This window comes from Electrona antarctica (genome assembly GCF_951216825.1).
Source record: "Electrona antarctica genome assembly, chromosome: 1".
Taxonomy (NCBI): Eukaryota; Metazoa; Chordata; class Actinopteri; order Myctophiformes; family Myctophidae; genus Electrona; species Electrona antarctica.
Window position 1 is genome coordinate 13678087 of NC_136806.1, and position 12809 is coordinate 13690895.

General features: G+C 44.0%; 1 protein-coding gene across 12 annotated transcripts in view; it reads right to left on the reverse strand.

Annotated features, from left to right (window-relative positions):
* Positions 1 to 12809, reverse strand: part of LOC306931939 (receptor-type tyrosine-protein phosphatase S-like) — a 257462-nt gene that overhangs the window by 86334 nt on the left and 158319 nt on the right. For 11 of the 12 annotated variants that reach the window (XM_079513634.1, XM_079513633.1, XM_079513632.1 and 8 more), the window contains one exon: positions 10467 to 10577. The exons of the other annotated variant lie outside the window; for it this stretch is intronic. In XM_079513634.1, the coding sequence (XP_079369760.1) occupies positions 10467 to 10577 (111 nt within the window). The remainder of the gene's footprint in view (positions 1 to 10466; positions 10578 to 12809) is intronic. 12 annotated transcript variants of the gene reach the window in all.

Here is a 12809-nt window from a genome sequence, read left to right on the forward strand (position 1 = left end):
AGAAAAAAAAAAAGAAAAAAAAGGGGGGTGGGGTGGGGGTGGGGGGGCAGAAGCCGAAAGACACCCAGAATTGGACAGAAGAAGAAATTGAAGACAAAGAGAGACACAGTTAAAGAAGACAAAATGAATCCAGAGCTGTTAGAACACATTATGGCAAAAAAAGCATCTCCTCAGAACCTTCTGCATGCTGGAGAGACACCATGGGCTGCATCCATGCATGCATGCATCCATGCATGTACACACGCCACACACACACACATACTTACATACATGTACATGCATACATACTGTACATACATACATGTACATGCATACATACTGCACTACACGTCAGCCGACATTTCACCTATCCATCCATCCATCCATCCATCCATCCATCCATCCATCCATCCATCCCTGTGCAACACTCTCTCACTCTGCAAAATGCATATCGTGACTTTGTGGGAGAAATGTGACCAAGTGGAATAAAGCGGGGGCTCGCAGGTCGCAACTCACTTTTGAATGCTCTAAAAATATATATATTCGTTCCCGACATTTCGACCATTGTGACTAAATTAACCTCAAACGTCTGTCAGGGGGAGCAGCCTTCCTGTCAAAAGTTTGACTGTTAGGGCGTACCCTTCCAGTCAGTTAAAATGAAGGAGGCACAGCACCGTCTCTAACCTATCCTGATGGATGTTACGGACCAACACTTCCGCACTTCCGAAACCGTCTCTGCCTTAGATAGGTTGTGACCTGCAAGCTTTTCTCTTTGCAGATGAGCTGGGACCGAGGCTAGATATAGGGACAGAACCGTAATTCATACCCACCCCCTCCCCCATAGTCAACATTCTTGCCGTCTTTGTAGTGAGAATATGATTGTGTTGACCTGTAAAGTCATGTTTTTCCCATGCATTGTCTTGCGTGATTTGTCTGTTTGTCGCACTGAATTGTCACCCTGGTAAAATGCCATATGTCCATGTCAAGGCCCCTTGAAATGGTCAGATGTCCCCATCTGTACACAATACATCGAGTACATCCATCCTACATACTTGTGCAGTACATCTAGAGCAGTGGTTCTCAAACTTTTTCATGTCAAGTACCCCCAAATTGACACTAATTTGCCCATTTGAAAAGATATGCCAGGGACCCTCCATATAAGATTGTTTGCAGCTCCCGGCTCTAGCAGAGATTCTCAACCCGTTTAATTTCAAGGACCCCCAGTTTGACATGCATTAGTCTACAGACCCACATTTAATGGCATTTCTATCTCTGGGACCCCCAATTTATATTGTAAAAGCAATGTTAATTTCACTCTGAGAGTGTACAGATTCCATTTGTACACTCTTAGAGTTACAGACCCATAAGGGTCCATTTGGTTCCAAACTATCATTTAGCCGGGGACCCCCTGGAACTCCCGCAAGGACCCACTTTGGGAACCACAGATCTAGAGAGCAGCATCACACACATTCAGTACATCCATACAGTACATAAATACAGTACAGTACATCTACAGAGCAGCATCACACATGCAGTACTGCCACTGAAACCACAGCCTGGGTGCACGTTTAAATGCTCTATCACAGTGGCTCTCAAAGTGGGGTCTGTGCCTGGACCCCAGGGGGTCCTATAGACTGGACCCCCGGGGGTCCTATAGACTGGACCCCCGGGGGTCCTATAGACTGGGTCAAAAATGCAGAGCAGTCGAACCAAAACATTACTTTATAAATTACTCGCCCCATTACATGCAGCCGTCTATGAGTTGATTGCATACACATAGGGCCTAAATGGAAAAATATGGTGCTATTCCTTTTGAACTGAGCGTTTGACTTTACTCTGTTGCTGTTTTTACATTTGTGTTCAGTAAACTATTCAATCAATAAAAACAAAACAAAAAAAACCCAACATGACACGTTGAAATCGTGGAGATTTTAGTATTAATATTATTATTTTTGCCAATAATTCAATGACCGGCTGGTTGGTCAGTAGGAGACTCAATCATCAAATCTCATTTGACTCGGCTGGTCATCAAATTATTGGCCCAGGATTGTGACAAAAACAACAACAAAAATCCATGAATTCAAGGTGTCATTGGGTGTGTAATTGTAAAGAAAATAAAGTAATTGTTTGGGTGAACTACTCCTTTAAGGCCTATTCATATTTTGGATATTCATAAACACAAGTGATCTACAAGCTCACAATGTGCCGTGATTCAGGGTGATCTACAAGCTCACAATGTGCCGTGATTCAGGGTGATCTACAAGCTCACAATGTGCTGTGATTCAGGGTGATCTACAAGCTCACACTGTGCTGTGATTCAGGGTGATCTACAAGCTCACAATGTGCTGTGATTCAGGGCTTGTGAGCTTGTAATCTTTTGAAAACAATCTTGAAAACCCTCGATCCACTCTTATGGAGGGTCTCCCTGACACTAAATATTTTCAGATGAGCATATGAGCCACATATGTATAAATGTGGGTGGTCCTTGACATGAAGATGTTTGAGAACCACTGATCTGTCCCCCCCCCCACACACACACACACACACACACATGCCCGCATGCTGAACATTGGGACAGTTTGTTGACAGACTGTACATAATTCATTCATAAAATGCACTGATGATACAAGCTGTACATATTCATTCATATGTTCACTGCATATTTATACGTATTGGTCTGCTCACCCCTTCACTCTTTCAGAGATCCTAGCTGGGTCAGAAGATCACTATATTATTTAAATTTGTTGCGATATTTATTTCCTGCAATTATTTTGCATTAATTTGTAAAGCATTGTTTGTGTCATGTTGAGTACATTCGACACAGAGTGCTGATATTAAGCGTCAATTTTGCTTTCTGAAACAAGTGCTCTGCTTTTTTGCCACCATAATATGCACCATCGCACCACCCTGTATATTAGTGTCGCTTTGTATTGTGAGCTCGTACTATAGATCGGCTATATTTGAAACATTTTGAAAAAAAAATTGAGGACGTTTTAACCAGACAAATCCTACATTTGGGGATCCTAGACATGGAAATGTCTTGCATGGAAAACAATAATATGAACGTTGAAAGGGGATGTCTGAATGACAAAGAGGACTCGCACACTGTCAGGAGACAGAAAAATGTTGCTCTTTAAAGAGCAACAGTGTGTGGGTCGTCCTCTTTGTCCATCAGAGACCCCCCTTTTGATTGGATGCACTTTGCCCTACGCACCACCAAACTTCTGAGGTGTGCATCGGCCTTGAGAAAAAAATAATAATAATAATAATCACATGCGTGTGAATGTTTAACTGCTGCCCAAAAGTCCATAGACTTGGCTGGCATATGACGTAATTATTCGAAAGCCACGCATTGCGTTAAAAAAATATGAACTTAAAATACTTTTGAGTTGATCCCCCTGCATGGTAACCTTGATACGAGAGCTCACATCATAAGCCACCAATAAGCTGCCTCGTCACAAAGACCTCCGTTCCGGTCCAAAGAAAAAAAAAAAACATTCCAAGAATGTGTCAAATACAGAAATAAAATGCTTTACGACAGAGAAGGGCTTCCTAACCACGGATAATCCCTCCTACGTTGCGACGCGCGTCTCTAAGCTTAAGCTTAAATTGTGGCAGTTTTGCTGCCGTTTTGCCGCTAAAACCTCTTCAACCTCTCCTATAAACTTTATGAGAGGCTTTCATTCTTTATTAGTGGCAGTGTCATTAGTCCTGTATAGGGCCTGCGGTGGAAGGCTTCACGGCGTCTGCGACTGCTGAGAAGGCTGCATGCTATATGCTACGCTACGGGGCCGGGCAGGCGAGGCAGGCAGACCATGGCTCTGACCAGTGTTGTTTTTGGCAGCAAATTTTGATTTTAGTTTTAGTTTTAGTATAGTTTCAGTCACATTTTAGTCACCTGGATGTTTTAGTATTAGTCTAGTTTTAGTCGACTAAATATCATACGATTTTAGTCGACTAAGTCTACAGTTGATTTAGTCGACTAAAATGTATTTTGGCGGGCCTTCATGCCATCGTAATGGCTGATTTTACACTAAAATAAAGGGATTTAAGATCATTAAAGCTGGGCTGTTGCCTGAGTCCAATGCATTTCTGCCTACTTCTGGTCCAGGACTTGTCCCACTTGGTTGTCCCCATGCTCAATAGAAGTCTATGTAGTAGGAGAGCCGCCATTGGACTGGCCCCATGGAGTGAATGCAGTTTGCGTAACCCTGTCTATATCTATAAGGCTCTGCTACACTGTAGCCTGCATGGCTGAGTGTGGGAGTTCTTCCTTAATATCCTCCCTCCCTAGTACTACGCTAAAGATAGATACTGGAGAGAGATAGTGCTTCATTTCAAATGTTAAGTCAACATACAGTAGGCATGCCAGGCCTATGCTGTAGAGTTATTCATTAATGCTAATGCCGTCCCTATGCTACAGATACAGTAGATAGATTCACACTAACTGGAGATAGATTTAATTTAAGATAGTAAATAGAGAGGCGTATAAGGAGTGTTTCACAGTCACGCCAATAGATACTGTAGCTACAAATAATTAACCACTTAAACCCTCTGTTCTTAGGAAAAAAAGACTGCAAATGTAATTTGTACCAAATGTTCCCCTGTCTACTTAAACCACTTAAAATCTATGGTTTTGTAAATCTGCTATTTTTGGCTAACGCCCCCCCCCCCCCCCCCCCCATACAAGATGGCTCAGAAACATTGTTTCTGAGCCATCTTGTATGGTAGACTACGTTTGCTGCATAACCCACTTAGGAATTTAATCCATGTTTCTGCCCTGCGTATAACGCTAAACCCGCTATTTGTTTTATGTGTTTAATTCGCCGTTTTTTAATAATTCAAAAGAAATAGCAGCTTTGTCGCGGACCTGGTGACGAGTCCGTCGCGTTATGACAAAACCGGAAATCGACCCATGCTCTGGGATGCAAGGGTTTCTGGGAAAATGAGTTCAATGCAAGTGGACAATAGTTTCAACTGGACTACAGCAGCTCTCACTGCCTGTTGTTGTTCCGGATCGCGACGGTGGAAGATTTTTCGGTTCGACAACAAGCCATGGAATTATGTTCAGGGGGATTTTCTTGGATCAAAGGCGCAAATACTTTGGCGTATGCTCCAAAGGTAATTAAACAATCCCGGCAGCCTCTGCATATTGGATATATTAATTTAAAGCCGTCAACGTGTGAATACAATCCAAACTGCTGTCTGAGACTACTGGAAATGTAATTCCTCCCGTGAGAAAGCAGCCATTCTCTACTGTAATTACTTCAGTGTTAGAACGCTCGGCACCCGGGGGTTTGAACGGCTGCTATGACATGAAAGTCATGGGTTGCAGCTTTAAATATAATAGCATATAAAAGTATCGGTTATTAAAAGGAATAAATTGAGCTGTGAAAACCATTCGCTGCTTTATTATATTAGACAGCAAACCTTTCATCCACTAAACCAGTGGTTTTCAACCCTTTTCACATCAAGGCAAGGCTCATTATTTATTCTGCATGTGTGCCATGGATGGACCACCATTGGATGAGATTTAGCCAGTCAGACCCAAAACCTCTGTCCACAATAAGAGACAGCAGGCAAACGTTGACCAAAATAAAAATTCTTCTACATTCTGTAATCGTATATAGACTTCTTGTAAAGTAAGTGATGCAGATGTGTAACAATACTTTCAACTCTTGAGAGCGTGAAATGAATCCAAATGGACTCATTTGACGTTCTCAAGAGTTAAACATCTATAAGGGTCCATCGTTACCAACTCTCCATCATTCAGCTGGAACCCCCTCAAGGACCACTGGTTGAAAACCACTTATATAGACAGCAAACCTTTCATCCACTAAAACAGATGAAGCATATTTTTCCTTAAATGGAATGACCGGGCGGGCAGGCAGCACACCAAGACATCGTTGCGGCAGAGCATACGGTAGACATACAAGCAGCCACAGTGCTACTGTACTGTACATACTGTACACAGTACACACACACACACATACACACACACACACATGATGCAGCAATACTAGAGGCCACAGTGTGACATGACATATCAGGACACCATACACACACACAAGACAGCAAAACGCGTGGCATGTGAAGCAGCATACCATGCACGGGCGTCGGTCAGACAGACAGACAGACAGACAGACAGACAGACAGACAGACAGACAGACAGACAGACAGACAGACAGACAGACAGACAGACAGACATGCACGCAAGGTAGGCTCTTTCTTTCTCTCTATCTCCCTCTCTCTTCTTTTCACTCTCTCTTTCTTCTCCCTCCATGCAAACATCTCCTTTTTTTACGCGAGTCTTCCAATTCCTGGGTCTCCATGACAACAAGATGGCTCCATGCATAAAATGTTGATCGGGGGGGAGAGGGGGGGGGGGGGGTGAAGGCAAGGAGCAAGGAACTAGTGCTGCACGGCACGCAACGCAAGGACTTCACAATGCTGTCCATGCACTCTGGTGCCAAGACGCACCCAACCCCACCCCACCCCCACCACCACCACCACCACCAAAACAAAATCAGCTTTAAGGTCAATAAATAGTCCTTTTTTGTAATATTGTTGTCTTTATTTATATAGTTGTGTTTTATTATTAATTATTAATCAGGGCTTTTGCTTTGTTTTTGTTTTTTTGTTTTTTTTCCATTTAAAAACCAAACGAACCCGAACCAAGGAAAGATAGAGCACACCAACCTTCTCGTAGCTCTGAGGGATGGAAGGGGATTGATGCGGAAACACAATGACGTGAGGGGGAGAGAGAGAGAGAGATAGAGAGAGAGAGAGATAGAGAGAGAGAGAGAGAGAGAGAGAGAGAGAACGGGGGAGACACAGAGAATAAAAACGGCCAGTGCAAAGCCACACGCTCTGCACCGCGCACGGACATGTGTCCACCTCTGACGCGCACGCACGCACACTCATGCACACATGCACGCACACGCACACAGGTTGTATACGCTCAGGTCCTCACCTATTTTCAACCTTATCTTCACATAATTGGTCCTCGCTCTTCTAATGCTTAAAACATGATGGAGATTCCAAGCTAATCAAAACTACAGCCTTTGTCGTCCTGGAAAGTTAGCATTCTGAATTAGAAGCCATATTGCAGTTGCATTAATAAAAAAATTATAAGTTTGAAATCATGTTCCACAGCCCTCCTCCTCTGAGACAGAGTGAGTAGACAGGTTTCTGAACTGTCCACAGCCCTCCTCTGAGATACAGAGTGAGTAGACATGTTTCTGAACTGTCCACAGCCCTCCTCTGAGACACAGAGCGAGTAGACAGGTTTCTGAACTGTCCACAGCCCTCCTCTGAGACACTGAGTGAACAGGTTTCTGAACTGTCCACAGCCCTCCTCTGAGCATCGGTGATGAGGACAAATTATGTGGAGATAAGGTTGACAATAGGTCAAAGTGCTCCTTTGAGGTAACATTTGATTCTCGCAAGTATAGTAAGACCTTCAGTACACAAGCACGTGGGCGCACACACACACACACACACACACACACACACACACACACACACACACACACACACACACACACACACACACACACACACACACACACACACACACACACACACACACACACACACACACACACACACACACACACACACACACCTATGTTTTCATTTAATATAAAAAAAAAAAAAGGTTAGAAGTTGGAACTTCAGAACATATAGATCACGGGTCTTCCAACCATAATGTGGGTGAGACTTCAGTTCCATGAAGGACCAGAGGCTGGAAGGAGCTAAAGAGTAACAGGAGTTGCAGACGTACGGTACGGTGTGCCATAATAACCCATTCTGGACGGGAACCCCTTTTGGTGTTAGCATTATGTTATGCTTTAGCTATTGAAACATAGCAGATCTACAAGCTCATAGCTTGTAGGTCTGCTATTTTTTGAAAAATTGAAGAACGACTGAAATAGAAACATAGCTTTTTCAGAAAACTGTCAGGATGTAGAAGACATTTTTATTATCTGATCTCAGGTCAAAATGGGTTAAGGACGGAATCATCGCAGTATAAAAGCTCACCATTCATTATTGCTACTTTTATGTTTGTCCATAGAAAGCATTGTACTGGACAGTCAATATCCTATATAGGCCTAGTTCCCATGACGACAACAAAAAGCCTACACGTCCGCATAGATAGCCGGTTCTCTGTGCTTTTGCGTGGGCGTGTCAATGGAATGCACAAGGTCTAACTTGTCTTGTTATACCACTGCACTATAGTATAGTATATCCTCTTAGATCAATAGCATTCATAAAGGTATACTGGCTCGCACACATGTGGCAAGAATATGGCAAAACGTTTTGGCTATCCAGCCGTCGTCAGCCACACTGACGAAGGCCGTACAGCCAAAACGTTGTGTCTCGTGTGACATAATTATGTTGGGTGGGAAAGGCCAGTGACATATATTATGTTGGGTGGGAAAGGCCAGTGACATATATTATGTTGGGTGGGAGTGGCCAGTGACATAATTATGTTGGGTGGGAAAGGCCAGTGACATATATTATGTTGGGTGGGAGTGGCCAGTGACATATATTATGTTGGGTGGGAGTGGCCAGTGACATAATTATGTTGGGTGGGAAAGGCCAGTGACATATATTATGTTGGGTGGGAGTGGCCAGTGACATATATTATGTTGGGTGGGAAAGGCCAGTGACATATATTATGTTGGGTGGGAGTGGCCAGTGACATAATTATGTTGGGTGGGAGTGGCCAGTGACATATTATGTTGGGTGGGAGTGGCCAGTGACATATATTATGTTGGGTGGGAGTGGCCAGTGACATAATTATGTTGGGTGGGAGTGGCCAGTGACATATATTATGTTGGGTGGGAGTGGCCAGTGACATATATTATGTTGGGTGGGAGTGGCCAGTGACATATATTATGTTGGGTGGGAGTGGACAGTGACATATATTATGTTGGGTGGGAGTGGCCAGTGACATATATTATGTTGTGTGGGTGTCTGCTATTTTTTACTTTATGAACTTTAATGCAAATACATAAAAATCAATAATATATCAGTATTCCGATATTAACCTGCGTGCGGGCTCCATTAAGTTGGTGGGGGCCGTATGTGGCCCATGGGCCGTCAGTTGCCCATGTAAGCAACACAGCTGTAGCTAATCAATTGAATAACTGGGTGTGTCAATAGACTCATTATTCATTTGTTAGCTGCAGCTGTGTTGCTCACTATCCTGCCATGTTATTTTTTTCCGATCCGCTGTAGTTCTTAACCTGAATTGTTATTGTATATCCATCTACCTGCTCTTAATGTTTAATGATGGTGTTTAATTGTGCCGAGCAGGGAGAAAAATGTAGCAGTTGTATTCTCATTCTATAATAAATATTGGTTAAATATATATTCATGAGTTCATCTGACTGAACTGGAAACAAATAAACTACAAAATCAGCCTGGGTTATATCGTACTTTAACTTTGCGATGCACACGGCGGGCCCTGGAGACGGCCCGACCGAACGTCAGAACTTCAGCACGGCGAACGGAGACAGCCGTCTCATTAGCGACAGAGTTCACTAAAGGTGAACGAGCGTCCAATTAAAAGTCCAGCAGTCAGTCTGTGTCTGGACATGTTTTCCGCTGGCCGTGCGGTCTCCTAGCGGCCTCTTTATCAAGCTGCCGATTTCACAGCCAAGTTTGTTTTAAATGACGAGGCATTGCAAATGAAAAGGGCAACTTGTGTTCATAATACAATAAAAACAGTGTGTGTAACATCATTATAATTAATCACTTTCCAATGATGATTATCATCATCATCATCATCATCAATGTATTATTGATATTATTGTTGTTGTTATTATGACTATTGTTTATTTATTCGATTTATGCAGAGGGAAATCGACCAAAAACAAAGCAACTAAATCCCACCTTTACAACCAAGGAGGAGGAATTTTCTTTCCAACATGACGAATGCCCTTCAGAAACCAGTTATCTACAGGGAAGTGCAGCCTGCATTTAGCCCACATCGTATGGAAGTGCAGCCTGTCGTTTAGCCCACATCGTATGGAAGTGCAGCCTGTGTTTAGCTCACATCGTATCGTTTGCTAGGAGCGCTGCTGCTGCTGCCATCCCTCTTCAGCTGCTTCTAGCTCACAGTCCGTTTAACAATAATACGCTCAATGAAGATTCCATTCCATGCAGTTAAACCAAGGTGTGTTCACTTCCAACATGTTGTTGTTTTTAAGACATGGGTCTGATAGTTGGAGCGCAGCACCCAGGTTTAATGAAGGGTGTGTGTGTGTTCAGGTTGGGGCAGAGCAGAATAGGACCAACATATACATAGATATCATAGACAATGGATGGGTTAGTATTCACAGCTGGTGTGTTTGGCTACTGTGGATGCATCTTCAGTACATATAGACCGGACTTTTAGCGGCTGTAGTGGTTTGAATGTGTGTGCGCTTGTGTGCGTGTGTGTGCGCGTGCGGGGGCATCCCGGGGCCATGTCCTACCTCGCACGTACAGGTTGGCGGGGGAAGAGTAGCGCACACCTTTAGAGTTAGTGGCCACGCACTCATACTTCCCCTGGTCCGTCTCCTCACTGTTCTCTATCTGCAAGGCTCCTGAGAGAGAGAGAGAGAGAGAGAGAGAGAGAGTAAAACATCAGGTATATTTGTTTGTTTGCCTGAGCCCGAGTAATTCCCCATTGCAGAAGATGAATCTATCGTTATTGCTGCTAAACCTTCGTACAATCTGCAAGTGAAGGGGGTTTGAGTGGTGGTCCATGGCAGCGTCCGGCTTCCTCGCTATACGCACCTTCCTACAATTTACATACATTTTGGTCTTTAGCAGACACTCTTAATCCAGAGTGACTCACGGTAAGCAAGGTAAGCACAAAGTAATAGTCTACATCAAAAGAATAAAAACTGAAGGATGCCAGGTTATAATTTTGTAACGGATTTTGTAAAAAAATTATTACCTGGCAAATTAGCGACCCTCTACCAATATTGGCGTCAGACTTCGGTGTTCTATGGCCGGAATATTGGGTAGTCGGATTTATGGCTGTCGGATTATTGGGACAAAACTCCCAGATGTTTTGGGGAAGGTTGGAGCCTGACAGACAGCTTATTCCCTGTGTTAGCTGATGATGTATGCATCATTATCGTTTGTGTTCTAGGCTCTAGTCTAGACTATAGCTACTGTTAACGGACTCCCACCGGTCTGTACAAGCATCACCTAATTTAGCACCTCTGCTGCTGCATGCACTGACCAGACTGCTCTAAATAGCACTGAATGCATAATTATTGTTTCATTTATAAACTACTTCAGTGTGTTCCTAGGCTATAGCTAGCTGTCTCCCACCTGACTCTACACCAGAGTCCGTTAAGCAGCATCTGCTGTGTGTGTGCACTGTGCAGGCTGCTGTGTTCGCCCGCGGCTACAGACAGCGCCCGCCGCGTGGAAATCTGCTTCACTTCTTCCACCGCTTTTGTTCTGCTCCCTCCCTGACAAAGTGTTGCCTCCGTAAATGAGCTATAATTATATTCCCCTGCACTCTTTTGTTTGGCAGTTCTTACACTGTGCTTTTTTTCCCCCTCATATTTTTGTGTTTTGTTTGGCGAGAGTATTTATGATCTTTTTTTTTTTTTTTTTTTCAGGCGTGTTCCATCGGAACTGCCGTGGGGGACTTACGTTGTGTGGGACCCCCCACTGCGATGGAAGACACAGACACGCCGTTTTCTGCTTGTTTCGTCAACCAGACAAACCAGAACGAAATACAAAAAATAAAAATAGGGTTCCTAACTTCAGAAATAATTAACCAAATACTTTCAGAAGTCAGAAGCTATAAGCAATCAAAAGAACAATGGCTTGACCACTGTATAGCCGGCAGCGGCTAGAAACCAAGAAGGACGTTCATAGATTTTAGATGTCACTGGAGTCAACTTTTAACACAAGGGGGGGAAGAAACTGTAACATTGTTATGCTAATGAAAACCTAAAAGCCACTGGTTCTCACTAGACCCCCAGGGGACATCCTCTGTGTGTCTCTGTGGTGTGTGTGTGTGTGTGTGTTCTGTGGTGCGTGCGTGTGTGTGCGCACATGTGTGTGCATGTGTGTAACGAGGGTAACCAGTAGATCTCACAAGCTGAATGGACAACACACGCGATGGGCTAGTTCCACGCCATAGCCATGCAGTGGACACGTGTTCCACAGTGGGTCGGTGTGAGATCAACAATTCGCAGGAACAAAACAACAACATACTGTAGCTGTCGATAACGGATTGGAGACCATATTGACTCGCTGGTAGCCTGAACGCTATCAGTAGTTTGGGAGATTTGCCGTGGATAAACAGACAGACATGCAGACAGACGGACAGACGGACAGCTATAGGGCAAAAACACACTCCCACCCCAGCCATTCCGCGCCTGGCTGAGAGACGCTACAGTGAAAACAGACAGAGTTGTCACTGATAAACAAAAAGAAACGCACGAAAGGACACAGTGACCTTTCTATGAGATTGATGGATTTATGTTTTAGTATAACATTTGTGTGTGTGTGTGTGTGTGTGTGTGTGTGTGTGTGTGTGTGTGTGTGTGTGTGTGTGTGTGTGTGTGTGTGTGTGTGTCACAACCCGTGACTTCATATTCCACAGTAAACGGGAGGGAGGGCTCGGGGTACCGGACATTGAATGGACATATATATCCACACGCCTTTCCCACCTATTAAACATGCTTAACAGTGACGATCGGGCAGTCAGAGAGCTCGCCAGAGCCTCGCTAATTCTCGATCTGGAGCGACGCAAGGTCCCCAAAACAAGAGACCCCCCCAGCTTCCTCGGGTTCAAAAAGAAGCCC